Here is a 19578-nt window from a genome sequence, read left to right as displayed (position 1 = left end):
CCAGGTTTAATATTAGCTAGCATACATTAGGCAATAAATAGCCAAGCAAATGGCTCTGAGATACGAATAATAAGATCATACATGTAACGTTAGCTGGCTAGCCAGCCAGCTAACATTAGCTAGCTAACAGTACACTTTAACTTGAAATGAAATCACAATCTCTCAAAATTGTGTAATATTTGAAATTTAGCTAGCTAAACTGTCTTACCCGTCCGTATACACCATGGATGGACGCATCTCCTGTCGAATGCCATGGTTGCCCTTAGTTTGAAGGTGTAATCCGGAGACCGGTGTTTTCTCCATCTCCTTAGCGATCATACTCAAATTCCACTGATTTGAAAACTCGGTCCTCCAGAAAGTGGAGAGCATATCTAACATTTTTTTCAGAATGGCACAAATTCCCCGATATCAGGGTACTCATGTCAACATGTTTGCTTTCAGAGCATATTTGATCCCAAATTATAAGGGGGAGAGATACCTCGGTGTCTCAGGCATCCATACACGTTAGCTAGTGAGCCAACCAGCTAATGTTAGCTAGCTAACAGTACACTTTAACTTGACATTAGGCTTATGCAGTTTTACTACACAAAACATTTAAAAAATTGCCTCGTTAAACAAGATTACCTAGAAATACTGACCACCTCAAATAGACAGAAGCGTGCTATATGGCAGACCAATCCAAACTCATCTCTCGGCATGTCCAACCCACTCATTATCTCAGCCAATCATGGTTAGCGGGAAGGTTGCTGACTTTTTCTGTGGCTTAACCAACTAGGCTCATAATTTTATTGGTATTTACAGATGGCACATATGATTGTTATTAAGACACATGAAAGTTCACATGTTCATTTCTGCCAAAAAAACACATTTGAATTTTTTTAACATTCAAACAGCTCTCCTGTGAAGTAGTGACCCACGACATAGCCTAGTTTCCTGAAACGGGCCACATATTAGAGGCATAGATGCACAGCACAGTTCTGTACAGCAGTGGGACAAGATGAGTGTCCTTCCCACTGCTCCACTCCGGCTCCTCCTCCAATTATACACATTGTGCAAGTGACTCTTGCTTCCCCGTAGCTAACTAGTCACACCAGCCTTCTAGTTAGCTAACCTACACCTGGTTAAGAAACACAAGTTGGTTTATGAAATTAAAAACAATAGCATACATGAGTTGAATAGTAAAACAACAGTATAGCTATGTTTTTCTTTCCCGTGAGAGTAGAAAAGTAGGCTGTCTTTGAATTTGTAGTCTCACTCAACCCTCCCACTTTCCCCACTGCTTTGCATAGCCAGGTGCTATGTAGACAACATTTTATTTTATCTTTATTTATCCAAGTAGTTGAGAAAAAGTTCTCATTTGCAACTGCGACCTGGCCAAGATAAAGCAAAGCAGTTCGACACATACAACAACACAGAGTTACACATGGAATAAACAAACATACAGTCAATAATACAGTAGAAAAATCTAAATACAGCATGTGCAAATGAGGTAGGATATCTCTTTAACATGCCTCTCAGACATGTTAAATAAGAAATAACGTTGTCTCTACTCATGAAATTTCTATCTGCAACGTTTGATAACGCCATTAAACATTAAACAGCCATTAAACTCTACCTGTTTTAAAGTCACCATTGGCCTCATGGTGAAATCCCTGAGCAGTTTCCTTCCTTTCCGGCAACTGAGTTAGGTAGGACGCCTGTATCTTTGTAGTAAGTGAGTGAATTGATACACCATCTAAAGTGTAATTAATAACTTCACCATACTCAAAGGGATATTATTATATATTTTTTTTACCCGTCTACCAATAGGTGCTTTTCTTTGCGAGTCATTGGAATATCTTCCTGGTCTTTAAGGTTGAATCTGTGTTTGATATTCACTGCTCGACCAAAGGACCTTACAATTATCTGTATGTGCGGGATACAGAGATGAGGTAGTCATTCAAAAATCATGTTAACCTGTCTAACCCCGTTCCGCTAGCGGAACCCCTTGCCAACAGCCAATGAAATTGCAGGGCGCCAAATACAAATCAACAGAAATCTCCTAAATCAAATTTCTCAAACATACAAGTATTAGGCACCATTTTAAAGATACAATTCCTGTTAATCCAGCCACAGTGTCTGATTTCAAAAATGATTTACAGCGAAAGCTCCACAAACGATTATGTTAGGTCACCACCAAGCCACAGAAAAACCCAGCCATTTTTCCAGCCAAAGAGAGGAGTTACAAAAAGCACAAATAGAGATAAAATGAATCACTAACCTTTGATGATCTTCATCAGATGACACTCATAGGACTTCATGTTACACAATACATGTATGTTTTGTTCGATAAAGTGCATTTATATCCAAAAGTCTAATTTTACATTGGTGTGTTATGTTTAGTAGTTCAAAAACATGCTGTGATTTTGCAGAGAGCCACATTAATTCACAGAAATACTCATTATAAATGTTGATGAAAATTCAAGTGTTATGCATGGAACTTTAGATACACTTCTCCTTAATGCAACCGCTGTGTCAGATTTCAAAAAAACTTAACGGAAAAAGCATCATCTGAGTACGGCGCTCAGAGCCCAAACCAGCCAAAATAAATATCCGCCATGTTGCGCAGTCAACATTAGTCAGAAATAGCATTATAAATATTATTCAGGAATCGCAGTTCCACAATAAATGTTTATTTTGTTTCGATAATGTCCATAATTTATGTCCAAAGAGCTTCTTTTGTTAGGGCATTTGGTAAATCCAAATGTGCGTTCAGGTCCAGTCGGACGAAAAGTTCAAAAAGTTATATTACAGGTCGAAGAAACTTGTCAAACTAAGTATAGAATCAATCTTTAGGATCTTTTTATCATAACTGTTCAATAATGTTCCAACCGGAGAATTCCATTGTCTGTAGAAAAGCAATGGAACGAGAGATACCTCTCATGTGAACGCGCGTGACTGAGAACGAGGCTGCTGCCAGACCCCTTAGTCAAACAGCTCTCATTCACTCCCACTTCACAGTAGAAGCCTGAAACAACGTTCTAAAGACGGTTGACATCTAGTGGAAGCAAAATGACCCATATCCCACTGTGTATTCGATAGGGGCTGAGTTGAAAAACTACAAACCTCAGATTTCCCACTTCCTGTTTGGATTTTTTCTTGGGTTTTTGCCTGCCATATGAGTTCTGTTACACTCACAGATGTCATTCAAACAGTTTTAGAAACTTGAGAGTGTTTTCTATCCAATAACAATAATAATATGCATATATTAGCATCTGGGACTGAGTAGGAGGCAGTTCAGTCTGGGCATGCTATTCATCCAAAAGTGAAAATGCTGCGCCCTATCCCAAAGAAGTTAAACATTATTATTGCATACAGCATGAGTCCTTGCAACTTATTTTATTTGTTATTTACTTGTTAAACACATGTTGTATTTTTTAAAACTTATTTAGGCTTGCCATAATAAATGTGTTGAATACTTATTGACTCAGGACATTTCAGCTTTGAATTAGTAATAGTTTTGAAAAATATAATTTCACGTTGACAGTATGGGATATTGTGTGTGTAGGCCAGTGACAAGAACATCTACATTTGAATCAATTCAGACTGTAACACAACCACATTGGAAAAAGTGAAGGGGTGTAAATACTTTCTGAAGGAAGTGTACATGTTTGTCATATTTCTACTGTTGGGAAGAGAATAGGATGTTATGCATAAAAATATGTTGGTAGGACAAGGCTATGTATGTTTGTTCACATGGAAGTCAGTGATATATGTTTACTATAGATTGAGGCAATACGAATGTCATGTGGCAAAAATTAGATTAATTAACTAAAATGGCCCACTGTAATTTTGACAATAACTAGACTAAATCATTATTCAAAGACAAAAATATGACTAAGACGTAATTATATTTGAGTTAAAACGACCAAGACTGGTATCAAAATAAGGTGACTCTTTCGGTTAGAAGCATTCGATTTTACAATCGCTTATATTTTTGTGGATTTGTGTACCCATGAACTGTTTTCACCCATGTAACATAAGCTGACACAACATGTTACGTGGGTACACTGCATTTCTGAGATCTCGACGCAAAAAACTGTCCAACAGCTAGATCCAGGATTCTTACAGGGCTCAAGTTCAATGATTCATTTAGATGATTCATATATGATATAACAACAATTTACACTGCCGTAAATGCAAGGACAGAATAGTAATGTTTTACAGTATGTGAAAAATCTGTCAACACACCAACTATGAGAGAGGTTTTAAATCAACTCGTGAATTGTATTGAATATAGCTACAGTATTGATCCCCTCTTATATCTTAATGTAATGACATGAAAAGAAATTGTCAGATTATTATCAATCACTTATAAACAGCGAAAACAAGTCATCCGGTGTAGGAAATCCTCCCTGGTACCCTAGTTTCTAGAAAAACCCATGTCCGTGGCACTCCCCCAATGCACTGCTCTTACTGAAAACCATTGAGTTGCTGCGTTTCTTACGCATCAGTTTGTCTGGTTTCAATCCACCCTTAGAAGTGGTATAAGTACCAGTTGAATTTACATACCCGTTACACCGTAAGTTCATAGTTTCCCTTGAATAACATCAATATAATGGAAAGAGTGCCACAATAGTGTTGGTTTCAGGCAGAGGTGACCAACCCTCCTTGAGAGCTACTGGGTCTACATTTTGCTCCAACCATGTTATAACACACCTGATTCTGCCTGCTATCAAGGTCATGGAAAGCAGCTAATTAGTATAATCAGGTGTGTTAGATAAGGGCTGGAGAGAGAGCCTAGCAGATGGGTAAGCCCTCCATGAGGGGGGTTTGCCACCCCTAACACAAGGTCTGATAAAGTATAGTGCCTTTTTACTGACTTCAAATGGGCAAAGGAGGGTCCCCGGTTGCGGAATTAGTTGTGTTCAAGAGCTGCTTCTAAGCTGTAATGAGGCTATTATACACAATACGGGGCTATCTATGGGAGCGGCGCTGACAATTTTTGGACTTTATTACTTGTTCATGCAAACGAACTAATCTCTTTCCGCGTGCTCACCACTCTCCACTCGATGAATACGCTTATGTCCAGCAGTGCTTCATTATATGTGGAGCTGTGTTTCTTTTTCCCGTTCATCGAGAGGTAGCGCACGCACACATTGTTTTCCTTTCATCTCGAGTAAGTGATCCAAGTCGAGGCGGGAGGGGAGTGTGCTTTCATATCGGAAGCCTAAAGAAGGACGCCAGGAGAGAGATAAGGAAATAATGAAGAGTAACTGTTCCCTTTGTCAGTGTAGGCAATAATGACGTTTCGTTGAAGTTGAATTAAAATGACCTCTCGTACCTTACTGTGGTGTTTTTTTCAGCCTCGACACCTTTATTGCCGTTGATAACATGCTCGGAGGCATTTAAACAATTTTCCATATTAGTTGGCCTAAATAGTTTCAACTCTCCCTAATCCTGTGGAATCAAACATCTAAAAGGAATGAGTTACCGTACCTCAAAACATATTGATTCTGTTGAACCGCAACATTTGACAATCTGTCAGTTAAACTGTAGTGCATCCAATGCCGTTTCGCCCTTGAGCAAGGCACTTCCAAAACGGTTCCAAAGGTTGACTGGGTTTCTCATAGGCATATAAACCTTAGCAATGTCTAGGCTAGGTTTACAAACTATCCCTTTATTCACAAAAAATACAAAACATTTAGACAATTTTTCACCTTTGGATTTATTTTTGTTTTCTGGCACTACTTTCCCTGCTACTTAAACCTCAAACCTCAACATAAACCTTTAACCCCTTTTCAGTCACATACTGTATACAATAGCATTCTATTCTATGGTAAAATATGATCAATACATTTCAATAACACACATTCAGGCTATGTCAGTGGTGGCAGGGGCTGTCTCAATTGCCTTAAAGATCTCCCTCGCCTTAATCGCTCTGATCTGAAAGAACTGAACAGGTGAAAGCCAGCCTAATGATGATCTTCTGCCATTTTTGTTTTCACCTGTCACTGCAAACAAAGGGGAGGAGATTAGGAGAGGATTTTCAGGCCATGATGTCATATTTTATTTCCTAGGAGAGATCCGGATGGCCTTCGTCCTGTATAAGCACATCGGAGCCTACCTGTCTACAGAGAATGCCAGCATGAAACTGGGCAGGGAAGCCATGGCCACCAACTACTCTGTCATTGTCAATTCTCCCGTCATCACAGCAGCCATCAACAAAGAAAGCAACAAAGTCTACCTGTCCGAACCGGTCATATTCACCTTGAAACACCTGCAGGTACGACACACACACACACGGACATGTGCAAGCGCACACAAAACACACACTTTGGGATTATCATTGAATTCACTACTAAACACCTTGGTGGGCACACCTTTTTCTTCTAAAAGGAGCAGTTTGGGAATCCATTTTCGACTTGTAAATTAATGAAGTTACCCCTTCAATTTTTACCTCAATTTCTTTGACAAGAAGAAAGCATGAAGAACAAAGAGTAATCTATCATAACATATTGATGATGCACAACTTTGTTTTCATTAGTTTTCTCCCTATTAGTTTAAGAACAGAACTGTCTAACCTGGAAGGCTAGGGTGATAGCAGCGTTCTAGCGTTCTATTGGTCGTCCCTGGAGGCTGGTTAGTCATTGCCGAAGCATTAACTTCCTCCCCGACTGCATTATCTTCCCCTCGCACGACTCCCAACAGCGCCCAGAGCCATTATTAGGCAGGTTGAAAGACCTTGAGAGTAACTTGCAGATGACTGTGTGTGTGCAGTGTGTGGGAGGGACAGTTTGTGAGGAGAAGGAGTTTGAGGAAAAAAAATAAAGATCAGAGAGCGAACGATAGCGGTAAAGAGAGGGAGAGGAACACTAAAATAAAATATAAGAGAGAGAGAGAGAGAGCTTATGTTTTTTTCAAAATGAAACTGGAAAATGTCACACTTGGGGTCAATGCAGTTATTACCGGGGACCACCCGCCTTTCGCTTAATTCCTAGTTTTGTCAGAAGACACAGTGCTAGAACTGTCTGAGGATAATGTAGGCCACTGCCGCGTTCCTACCTTTTTCTCGGCCCACTGGTCTAATCTCAATAAAACAGTGCTCTTATATAAGTGTATGTGGTTCCCTAGACTTGCACTTGTGACAGAACATGTGGTCTTCTGAACTGCTCTGTGCTGTGTCTTCTAAACAGTAGACTTTTGTAAAGAGTCTTCTCAGTCTTCTAAAAGAGTCTTCTCAGTCTTCTAAAAGAGTCTTCTAAGTCTTCTAAAAAAGATGGACCAAATATATGAGGATGGTTCTTTATACTGCAGGTATGCTGAGACTAGAGTGGCGCAGTGCTTCTCAGTGCAAGAGGCGACACTGCCGTACCTGGTTCGAATCCAGGCAGCATCACATCCGGCTGCGATTGGGAGCCCCATAGGGCGGCGCTCAGTTGGCTCAGCGTCGTCCGGGTTTGCCTGGGGGAGGCCAGCTTGCCTAGTTAAATAAAGGTTAAAAGTTAAATAAGAATTTGTTCTTAAACTGACTTGCCTAGTTAAATAAAGGTTAAATAAAATAATTAATAAAAAATGATATATAGGAGTACTTCTCATAGCCCGGTCCCAGATCTATTTGTGCCGTTTTGCCGATTACTGTGGTCATTGTCATACCAAACACCCCCATAGTATTTGGCTATACAGCACCAACAGATCTGGGACCAGGCTATACTACTCTTCGCTCTAGTGTTTAGTTCCATCACTATACAATTAATAGCCCTTAGATCAGAGGTTCTGGATCACTTGTCCCAGAGGACTGTGGCTGTCCTCTAGTTATTGTTTCGCTTTCTTGCCTCCGCACTTAATGGACTAATTAAAGTGGTTAATGGGACAGAAGGTCACCTCGTCTGGTTTTTCCAGTCCATGCTGCACTATATCCAACTAGTCATTGGTTGGCTGTGTGGAGGAGAACTCAATCAGACGGGAAATGTATGTCTGGAGAGGATCTGCTGATTATGGATGCTTCTCAAAGGGTATCTTGTTCCCTATACAGTATAGTGCACTACATAGGGAATATGGTGCCATTTGGGACACAGCCTATGTTCCACAGTCACAGCTTTAGCAACATTGTGAGAAGCATATTGAGGATTGGGGTTACACACTTCTGCTATGGACTATCCCCTCAAACGCACACAGCATTAAGGTGCAATTTGAAGTGGTCAGGCAATATCTAGCTGCAAGAGATGGCAGCTTTCCACATGAGTTCAACTTAAAACCAGACCTATTTCCAGCAATCATATAGGGCATTTCTAATAGGGCATTCATATAGGGCATTCATATAGGGCATTTGTATGCATTGACACATTTCTCCTCTCACCCCTTTATCTGCATTAAGCTCAAAAGTGACTGTTTTAAAACGGGCCAGCGAGATAGCGGGAGAAGCTAGTCGTTAAGGCTGCCGCCTGACAGAGAGCGGCGGTGGCGGCCATTAAACAGCGGGGCAGTCTATTGTCGCACAGTGAAGGTTAAAGTGAAAGGTCGAAAAACACAATGAAAGGCTGCTCCATCGGCGCTCACCGTCGCCATTAAACTAAAACCAACCGCCGCAGTGGGGGGAAACCCGCACCGCCACCGGAAAAGGGAATCAAGGAGCTATTTCTGAGATATTTAGTCTTGAAATGGAGCACTGTAGAGTTATGCTGTTGTGGCACGTCAAGGTTATGGGAGGCTCACCTGAAATGAGCTCCATGCGTTTCTGTTTAACCCAGCCAGAGTGTTGGCTTTTTAGAATGGATCACTCAACCTTCAATCAATGTGTTTGTGTTTTTCCTCCCACTAGCGTCATTGTGCTGCTGGGGCCCGTATGCTAATTGTTATGTGGTTTGTCCCCCACAGCAATCCAAGGAAAGCTTTAACCCCAACTGTTCTTTCTGGAGTTATTCCAAGAGGACCATGACGGGGTACTGGTCGACGCAGGATTGCCGGTTGCTAGGCACCAACCGGACTCACACCACGTGCTCTTGTACCCACCTGACCAACTTTGCCGTCCTTATGGCTCATGTGGAGGTCAAGGTAAGGCCTTTTCCACCATCTCATCCCAATCCATGCTCAGCCATTTTTTGTTTCAGCCCAGATCCAGTACAAGCAATACAAATCCCATGAAACCATACGTTATAGCGTGGCCTTACAGATGGATAGCTCTATTTTGTGACCTTCACAGCAGCACATTCTACAAGAAAGGAAAGAACCACTATTGAGTGGCACTGAGTTAAGATCCAAATCTAAGAGCTTTTTTTTGTGCCAAAAGCAGCCTTAGTGTTGAGTGTGTGTTCGATGTGGGGACCATTCCCTATTTGGCCTTGTGTGAAGTAGTTGGAGAGAATGGCCCTTGCAGGAGGAAAATGCATTTGAGGTTTCAAGAGATCGTTGAGGCTTTCATTGAGTCGTCCGCGTACCTACTTAGCTTAAAATAATTTTCTATACCTGAATGCATGGTTAGATGTTCCAAACACCCCGATATTCGCAGGTTGATGGATTGAAGGAGAATCCACATCTTTAAAAATAAATAATGTTTTTTTTAACTAGGTAAGTCAGTTAAGAACAAATTCTTATTTTCAATGATGGCCTAGGAACAGTGGGTTAACTGCCTTGTTCAGGGGCAGAACCTCAGATGTCTTTCCTTGTCAGCTGGGGATTACTGGCCCAAAGCTCTAACCACTAGGCTACCTGCCGCTCCTTTTTAACCCCTTACACTCGTGGGAATTGGCCTATGTGGATAGGGCTAAATATGAAAACCATAAACATGATACTAAAGGAAGAATTTGGACATTATGGGAAGATTTTAATTCATTACCATCTCATTACCGTGAGAGGCCACCCAGGGGTCACGGCATATTTCAGCTGTTCCTAATTTTCAAATGTCTTCTCATTCCCGAACCTCAACCCTTGCAGTTTCCGGGGGGAACAAAGACTCTTATGAAAGAGAGATTTAGCGAAAGGTTGCATTTATTTTGAAAGTGTTAATTTACTTATTGCGTCTTACTGCTCTCTTACATGGGAGATAATATCTGTAAGTTCTGTCATTGCTCTGTGGTTGAAAGAGAGAGTTCTAGAGAGTCAAAATATAATAAAATGTGTGGGACTGTTTGACAGAAGAAAAGAGGTGGGTAGGGAGAGAGAGTGAGAGGATATATAATGTGAGATGTGTAGGATTGTCACATGAAAGATTGGCCTGTAGTTTGCGCTGTGCGGCGGTGTGAAAGTGGCACTGTTACCGGCGATTCTCAAGGGAGAGAGAGATGGAAGGGATTGTTGGCCAGAAAAGAGAAAGATAACTTCTGTCACTGCAAGTTTGAGGGCCACGCCGCTGAAGGCCCCAAGACCCCCAAGGCTAGCTTTAGTCAGCGAGGAAAGAGGACTCTATAATGCCTGTCCCAGTTGGCCAAAGGCCATATAACCACAGGCCCTTGGACCTCCCTTAGCGACAGTCTGCCCCCACTCCCAGCCAACCAGCCACTCTGGTCCAGAGAGGTTTACCCCTAGTGAGCAGGAGTCACTGTTTGTCACTCAGCCACTTGGCTTGGGGGAGCTAGTGTGCTCTAGCCTCGATCTCTAGCCAGGGCCATGAATACAGAGGGAAGCTGTGAAGAATAGGAGTGAAGGAAGTGCTTTGTCATGTGATTCACTGTGTGGAAACCGCTGGATGCTGGTGTTGCATTCAGGGGGAAAGTAGATGGTTCTTACATCCCAATTCCAAAATGTCTGCATTCATCTACTCTATGTTTCTGCTCGGTCGAAAAGGCAGTGTCATCGGAAGACATTTCAAGGAAATGCAGGCATCTTTTGACAAACTGCCAAGGCATTCCAATCCAGAAGCGCCAAGTGAATGGGGGGGGGAGAAAACCGTTAAATGTCAGTTAACAACAAAAATTCCATCAATTGGGATGTCCGTATTTTGTCTCCATGGCGACAAAACAATCCTGTAGTCTTGTTTAGCACCATCGCCAGAAGAGATAGTCACGCTGCAATTGCCATCCTCACTTTGAGAAGGAAGAGGCCCACTATCACCGTCATCTTTCATGTTGCTGTAATTTAGCCAGATAGACTGGGTGCTCCAGCAGAAAATAACAATAAGAAATTCGAAGTGCTTTTACGATAATGCACTGTTTGATACGTTGATGCGTATTGCTGAAAGCGTGGCAGCGTTATCTTATGCACACATTGGTAATCATTTGTAATATGTCTTTATCTTGGACTATGTTGTGGTGGTGTTGAGGCCGTAGTAGTGTTCATGAAGTATTTACAGGACGGAATGGAGTGGTGTCAAACACAAGGAAACCATGTGTTTGATGTGTCAATATATTCCGTCCATTCCAGCCATTCCTACAGTATGAGCCTGTCCTTCCCAATTAAGGTGCCACCAGCCGCCTGTGATGTATAGGAAATGGCATATAGTACTCCGGAGTTAATACACACTATGCAGTGGTTTCCCAACAGACCTGTTTTCAATCAGAACTCAACCTGTTGGACATTCTGAAGCTGACCTAGAGTAAATAACCCATATCAGAAGCATGAACTTAGTGATTTTTCTCTATGCTGTTTCAAGCCATTAATACAACATGGAACAGCTAATGAGGTGCCTTTCAACGATAACTGACCCCACCGTCTCACGATCATGTTCGCTCAGTACTGTAAATGAATGGATTCAGAATCCACAGGCTTTGGCTCTCTGAGGAATTAGGTTTCTAGTCAATGGTCGTCTTTGTGGTCAATTATCACCTTTCTGAACTGCCAAAGAAGAAGAACAAATATGCATCTTTGCTATTCATAGGGGTTATGGGACCCAGCCCTATGGGGTTCCAGAATACTGCAGTATACCGTGAAATGTCAGTATACAAAGTTCCACATAGCTTTTTTTTCTTCTTTCTCAAACACGTCTAGTTCATCGTTCCAAGGTTCTTGGCACGTCGTTTGACTCGTTGATACTCTGTGGACTAGCACTTATTGAAGGGTTGTGATGACAAAGTAATCTGTGCTTTGTATATTTTGTCAAGCACATTTAATTTGTACTTTTATTTATACTGGCTGAAGCATTGTCCTCTTTCAAAAAAAGTCAACAGTCCTGAGGGGAGTTGACAGTGTGACTCACTATCAAATCCAGCAAACAAACACCATGTCTGTCAACGACAGGGGATGAGGTAGCTACCATCCAAACAGTAAGGAAAGGATCGTGGACTTTTGTGCACCAACATGATCTAGCTTGATGGCGAAAGCCGTCCCATTTGTCAGCTGTTCCTGCCCGCCGCACTGAAGTACATCAGTCGGCCTCGTACACCAAAATAAACCCAAACGGGCTGTAACCAGCCGTGTGTCAGTCAGAGATTATGTCGCTTTTGTGTCTCCTGGAAGGGAAGTGATTGCGAGGGAGTTTCGCGTGAGGATGAGAGTGATTGCTTAAGTGCTCTGTCAAAGTAGAGCGTGACGCTGTCTCCTCTTCATACAACTCCCAACTGCTCTCTCATCAAGCATAGAAATAGTATGTTAAAAATGTACAATAATACTTCCAGCTGGAAGTTACTCAGAGAAGATTTGGTTGTGATTTCAATGGAAGGTTCCAATGGCTTTTGAGAATTGCTTCAACCTGTCCTAGCAGGTTGTCATTCCTATCAATATCCAACTTGATATTTTTTAATATGCGGTTGTCTGATACAACAGAGACATGGTGTCATCTATTTTGATGTTACCTACATGAAATATTTTAGATTCAAAGGCCTTTTTGTTTTCTACACGGTGAGGTCATGTGCATTCCAGTTCCCATAGAAAAGATTAATCAAACATAACAAAGGGATTGGAGTTTTTAAAAAACTAAGTACACCAGTGTTACTAAAGGACCAACATTTGGAAAGACCTGCTTTAGACGTTCTTCTTAAATACCTTAAATATCATGGCCCAAAATTACACCAAACACCCACCCAGCCAGCTACCCAAGGCAGCAACAGTCTACTCTTTATCGAACCATTGGAATTTAAGCTTCCATTTCCAAGACAGCCCCAGGCTTGTGGGGGCACTGTTTAAATTGCATCTGAAGACCCAGCCGAGACTTAGAAAGATAGACCTGTTGTCCCTCCACCTACAAGCCATTACTTAGGTGCTGAGTGTGTATGCCGCGATTGGCTGGGGGTAATATTGAGCCACCTGTAAGTGGCACCATTCCCTAGGGTCCACCAGTGTATAAATCAATGGCCTCATACATCCGTATTCTGGTGGGGTGTCTTTATCTGAAATCATGATACGTTCACCTGATACGTTCAGGCTTTGAAATGTATAGAGGGCACAGTTATAGTGTGCACAGTTCCCACTATATTAACTTATAACTTATTATAAACTGGGTGGTTCGAGTCCTGAATGCTGATTTGGCTGAAAGCCGTTGTATATCAGACCTTAAACCACAGCTATGACAAAACATTCCTTTTTACTGTTCTAATTACGTTGGTAACCAGTTTAGAAAAGCAATAAGGCACCTCAGGGGTTTGTGATATACGGCCAATATACCACAGCTAAGCTAAGAACATCCCTTAGCTGTGGTATATTGGCCATATACCCCTCCTCCTCGGGCCTTATTGCTTAATTCTAACTTATTTCTTCCATATATCCATCCATCCACATATGTAGCTTTCCATCCATCTATATCATGACGTGGCAAGTCATCCATGTGCTTTTATTGTACGTTTATTAAAAGTAAAGATGACGTCGGAAAGATCTACGTTCCGACTGTTATCTGGACGCATTCCGCTTTAGAAGGCTCCACCACTGGCAGTACGGTATATCACGGTTATCGTCGCTGTGAATATTGTACGGTTCTATTAGGCACATGCACTGAATGTAAACTCCCTCCTCCTGGCTCTTTAAGATCGTAAATGCTTGCCTGTACGTGAATTCAACGCTCGACACCCCTTGGTAGGGCCTCTGCTACCCTTACCACAACATGTGCCCTGCCCTGACGTATTTGATGACTCAAAGCTCTCTCCAGCTCTCTCTCCTTCTCTTTCTCTCCCTGGGCGTCATCCAGGCAGATTTTTTCAATTTAATTGGATTGGCTTCATGCTGCAAGTGGTTCTTTGAGGTATATCAAGGAATGAAGCTCATCTCCTCTCTCTCCCATTGGCCCAGTGGATCTGAGCACGACCAGAGCACAGTGGAGGCACCCCTGCTAGGATGAAGGGTGCAATGGTGATTCATTTGGTATCGTGTGATATCTGATTGGATTGACTTGATTGGAGTGGTCAGGGCATAGGGTGACAGGGAATGCAGTTGACATGTATACACCTCTGCGTTTGACTTCCCATCAACCTGAGGTCCTATTCTGTGCCTTGTGGTAACAGATCAGGGGCAAACCCAATCTCCCAAAGGCATCCAACCAGAATGAAATATATGTGTGTTTAAAGGGTGGAGGGAAGACAAATCGAATCTGCGCAAGGCTCGTACCGCCCCAGTAAGTAACATGTCCTGTGGTATGACTCCTTGGCCTCCCATGACAGACTGAATTTTGGAGCGAATTACGGTCCGCTGCTTTCGGGACCCTCGTTCCCATTCCCGCTGCGGACGCCCGGTCGAGCCCCCAGAAAATGGTCTTCATCGTAGTGATAAAGTTGTGGCCGTTGGCACCTTAGCGATCATCCACCCTCCCAGAACAAAGAGATGTCACTGCAGTAGATCGATCACACACGTGTGGATGCACCCTACGCCTCCACCTCGTTTTGACTCAGCCCCCCCCCCCCCCCCCCCCATTAATGTAAAGATTGTGATGGATAGAGCCTGAAGCCATGGCACAGCTCGCTAGCTCAACTCACCCTAGGCCCCCTTTTCAAAACAGTCTGCATCTGCCACCACCCAGTGCATGAGATGCCTTTGTAGTACGGAGGACCAGAGACAGCCACACACACAAACACACACACACTGCTCTACGGCACACTGCTCCACAGTCGTGTCATCCCCCTGTCCCCCTGATGTATACACAACGGCTCATCAGGCAAGAAAATGTAAAGAGCGCCTCTCCCCAGACTCAGGGTAGCGCGTCGACTGTTATTGTAGAGCAGCCCCTTAATGATCAGCGTCTGTTCTCCCATCTCTCTCCGCTAGTGTTAGCCCATGCTCCGCGCACCTGTTCAAAAAGCCTTTATGTAAAGCATCCCCTACTACAATGGAGGCTGTAGAAAATCCCAGCTGGATGCTTTAGCCTCTTACCCTGCCCCCCAGTGAAGATTAATACTGCTGACTCGGGTCGAAGTTTGATTCAGAGGAAGTGCTCATTTGTGTGAAAAAAATGTATGCTGTGTATGATGGTGATGTGTGAAATAAAATGTTGCAATAATCTGACCCTTTTCTCGTAGATTAGGTTTTGAGGAGGTGCTTGAGTCATATTGTGATAAATGTAACTCTTTTGCTTGATAACAACAAATGTTTTTAATGTTTTAATGGACAGTGACTTAACATTACCGGCAGGGCTCTAGACATTTTTTATTCCAGTGCCAAGTAAGACAACTGAGATGGTAGCCTCAAATAAAATATATATTTTTTTAAACAAACAGCTATTTCATCTAACATGTCCAGGAAATGCATGATTGATTAATATTTTGAAGTACAACCTGTCCAAATGGGATCCAGAATTATCCCATTATTGGGGGCGCTCTTCAGAGAATTTGCTGACATCTTCGTGCGTAGGCCTATTGTCCTAATAGGCTGTATTATTCACCCCCTGAGGAAGTGGGAGCTCAAAACACTTAGCTAGATTGCTAACTCCAAATATGATAGTGTTGCTCGATAGCCATGTAGGCTAAGTGATTAATCTATCGGTAAATGTAGACTTGTGTCCTATAGCGCTAGGCCTAGACTGCGCCAAAATCACCCTAACTGCAGCCTACTCCGGTTGTAAAGTGGTGACATTAACTCAATATTAAGAGGTGAGAAATGCTGTCTTTTCCCCCACAATAGCATTTTGACCTACACTATGCTTGAGCTTCTCAATGCGTTTCTCCCTCCTCCGTACGCACACTGGGGAGACGGAGTGAGAGTCCACAACCGACTGCGAAACGGGAACAGACAGATACTTCCGTAGCAGGAATCAACCTAATGCAAAGGCTATTGCTGCTGACCAAATCATGTTTTTTGAGCATTCTACGGGAACGTTGAGTAGCAAAATCACCGAAATGTATAGACGGAAGCTGTGTCTGTATTTTTTGGCTTTTTGTCCCAGCTTTAATACTGTGTGCTTCCAGTAAAACAAACAGTGAGGAGTGCGTTCTCTAGCTGTGACTCACTGATATTGTCCTTGAGGACTATTGTGTAAGCACAGGCCTTTGAGATTGCACACACACACACACACACACACATTTTGAGTGATTGAATATCTGCTCTACAAAACTGACATCCTCAGGATCACTCCATGTAAATACAATTTGCTGTCATGTTCATCACAGCTGAAGGCTGTTGAGAAGAAAAACAGTCCATTTTTTTGCCCTTATTTTACCAGGTAAGTTGACTGAGAACACGTTCTCATTTGCAGCAACAACCTGGAGAATAGTTACAGGGGAGAGGAAGGGGGATGAATGAGCCTATTGGAAGCTGGGGATGAATAGGTGGCCATGATGGTATGTCAGACAGGGAATTTAGCTGGGACACTGGGGTAACACCCCTAATCTTATGAAAAGTGATCCATGGGATCTTTGGTAACCAGAGATTCAGGACACCCGTTTAACGTCCCATCCGAAAGACGGCACCCTACACTGGGCAATGTCCCCAATCGCTTCCCTGGGACATGTTATTATATTAGTGAGTTGCACTCTCCACTCTACACCCTTTTTTGCCCTCAGAACAGCTTTACAAGTTGTCGAAAGCATTCCACAGGGAAGCTGGCCCATGTTGACGCCAATGCTTCCCACAGATGTGTGGGAAGCACACGAGAAACACACGAGAAACTGTTGAGCTTGAAAAACATAGCAGCGTTGCAGTTCTTGACACAAACCGATGTGCCTGGCACCTACTACCAAACCCCATTCAAAGGCACTTAAATATTTTTTCTTGTCCAGTCACCCTCTGAATGGCACACATACACAATCCATGTCTCAAGGCAAAAAAATCCTTCTTTAACCTGTCTCCTCCCCTTCATTTACACTGATTGAAGTGGATTTAACAAGTGACATCAATAAGGGATCATAGCTTTCACCTGGATTCACCTGGTCAGTCTGTCATGGAAAGAGCAGGTGTTCTTAATTTTTTGTATACTCAGTGTATATGCTGTACACAAAACAGTAAAATCTCATTTTTGACTGCACTGGGCCTTTAATAGATTACCCATAGTGCCTTTCACAGCCACCTGTGGCCATTTCCGTAGCTCAATTTGTTAACTAGCCAGAACACACTGGTGACACATTTTCATGCCATTTCCACCTTACCACATGTGGTCCAATCTGTGACAGCTAGGTCATTGTGTGGAGAGGTCGATGGTGACCCTACCAAAAGTCAGTTTCATCTTGTTTTGAGTTTATTAGTGAATATACATTTGAGTGTAACATCAGTAACAAGAAAATACCTTTATTCTCAGATGTTAATCAGATTGTCAACACTGCGACAGTCATTTTGGCCAGTTATTTATTTGATTGATTCAATACACAATGTAGTGTAGTTATAATGTTACAACACAAATACCCTCAATAATTACACTACCGGTCAAAAGTTTTAGAACACCATTCAAGGGTTTTTTATTTATTTTTACTATTTTCTACATTGTAGAATAATAGTGAAGACATCAAAACTATGAAATAACACACATGGAATCATGTAAACTAAGCAACAACAAAAAAACGTCCTCTCACTGTCAACTGCATTTATTTTCAGCAAAATTAACATGTGTAAATATTTGTAGGAACATAACAAGATTCAATAACTGAGACATGAACTGAACAAGTTCCACAGACATGTGACTAACAGAAATGTAATAATGTGTCCCTGAACAAAGGCGGGAGGGGTCAAAATCAAAAGTAACAGTCAGTATCTGGTGTGGTCACCAGCTGCATTAAGTACTGCAGTGCATCTTCTCCTCATGGACTGTACCAGATTTGCCAGTTCTGACTATGAGATGTTACCCTCTTCCACCAAGGTACCTGCAAGTGCCCAGACATTTCTGGGGGAAATGGCCCTAACTCTCACCCTCCGATCCAACAGATCCCAGACATGCTCAATGGGATTGAGATCCGGGCTCTTCACTGGCCATGGCAGAACACTGACATTCCTATCTTGCAGGAAATCACGCACAGAACGAGCAGTATGGCTGGTGGCATTGTCATGCTGGAGGGTCATGCCAGGATGAGCCTGCAGGAAGGGTACCACATGAGGGAGGAGGATGTCTTCCCTGTAACGCAGAGCGTTGAGATTGCCTGCAATCTCGGTGTAACGCTTATTCCTTCGACGATAAACGCGAATCTGACCTTCACCCCTGGTGATACAAAACCGAGACTCATCAGTGAAGAGCACTTTTTGCCAGTCTTTTCTGGTCCAGCGACGGTGGGTTTGTGCCAATAGGCGACTATGTTGCCGGTGATGTCTGGTGAGGACCTGCCTTACAACAGGCCTACAAGCCCCCAGTCCAGCCTCTCTCATTCTATTGTGGACAGTCTGAGCACTGATGGAGCGATTGTGTGTTTCTGGTGTAACTCAGGCAGGTGTTGTTGCCATCCTGTACGTGTCCCGCATGTGTGATGTTCGGATGTACCGATCCCGTGCAGGTGTTGTTACACATAGTCTGCCACTGCGAGGACGATCAGCTGTCCGTTCTGTCTCCCTGTAGCGTAGTCTCAGGCATTTCACAGTATGGACGTTTCAATTTATTGCCCTGGCCACATCTGCAGTTAAACAATTCAAAATATATTTTGTATTTGAGATTCTTCAAATAGCCACCCTTTGCCTTGACAGCTTTGCACACTTGGCATTCTCTCAACCAGCTTCACCTGGAATGCTTATCCAACAGTCTTGAAGGAGTTCCCACATATGCTGAGCACTTGTTGGCTGGTTTTTCTGAGGCTGGTAACTCTAATGAACTTATCCTCTGCATCTGAGGTAACTCTGGGTCTTCCTTTCCTGGGGCAGTCCTCATGAAAGCCAGTTTCATCATTGTGCTTGATGGTTTTTGCGACTGCACTTGAAGAAACATTCTAAGTTCTTGGAATTTTCCGCATTGACTAATCTTCATGTCTTAAAGTAATGATGGACTGTCGTTTCTCTTTGCGTATTTGAGCTGTTCTTGCCATAATATGGACTTGGTATTTTACCAAATAGGGCAATCTTCTGTACACCACCCCTACCTTGTTTCAGCCAACCTTTTAACGTATAACGTATTAAAAGGGGAAGAAATTAACTTTAAGAAGGCACACCTGTTAATTGAAATGCACTCCAGGTGACTACCTCAAGCTGGTTGAGAGTATGCCAAGAGTGTGCAAAGCTGTCAAGGCAAAGGGTGGCTATTTGAAGAATCTCAAATATAAAATTGATTTTGATTTGTATGACACTTTTTTGGTTACTATATGATGCCATATGTGTTAATTCCTAGTTTTGATGTCTTCACTA

The 19578-nt window shown here is 42.6% G+C and overlaps 1 protein-coding gene across 13 annotated transcripts in view; it reads left to right on the top strand.

Annotated features, from left to right (window-relative positions):
* Positions 1 to 19578, top strand: part of LOC110531730 (adhesion G protein-coupled receptor L3) — a 341603-nt gene that overhangs the window by 284769 nt on the left and 37256 nt on the right. For all 13 annotated transcript variants that reach the window (XM_021615077.2, XM_021615078.2, XM_021615075.2 and 10 more), the window contains 2 exons: positions 6060 to 6265; positions 8857 to 9033. In XM_021615077.2, the coding sequence (XP_021470752.2) occupies positions 6060 to 6265; positions 8857 to 9033 (383 nt within the window). The remainder of the gene's footprint in view (positions 1 to 6059; positions 6266 to 8856; positions 9034 to 19578) is intronic.

Source organism: Oncorhynchus mykiss, chromosome 9 (genome assembly GCF_013265735.2).
Source record: "Oncorhynchus mykiss isolate Arlee chromosome 9, USDA_OmykA_1.1, whole genome shotgun sequence".
In the NCBI taxonomy this organism is placed as follows: Eukaryota; Metazoa; Chordata; class Actinopteri; order Salmoniformes; family Salmonidae; genus Oncorhynchus; species Oncorhynchus mykiss.
The sequence above is the reverse complement of the archived record's forward strand: the minus strand, read 5'-3'. Positions and strand labels throughout refer to the sequence as shown.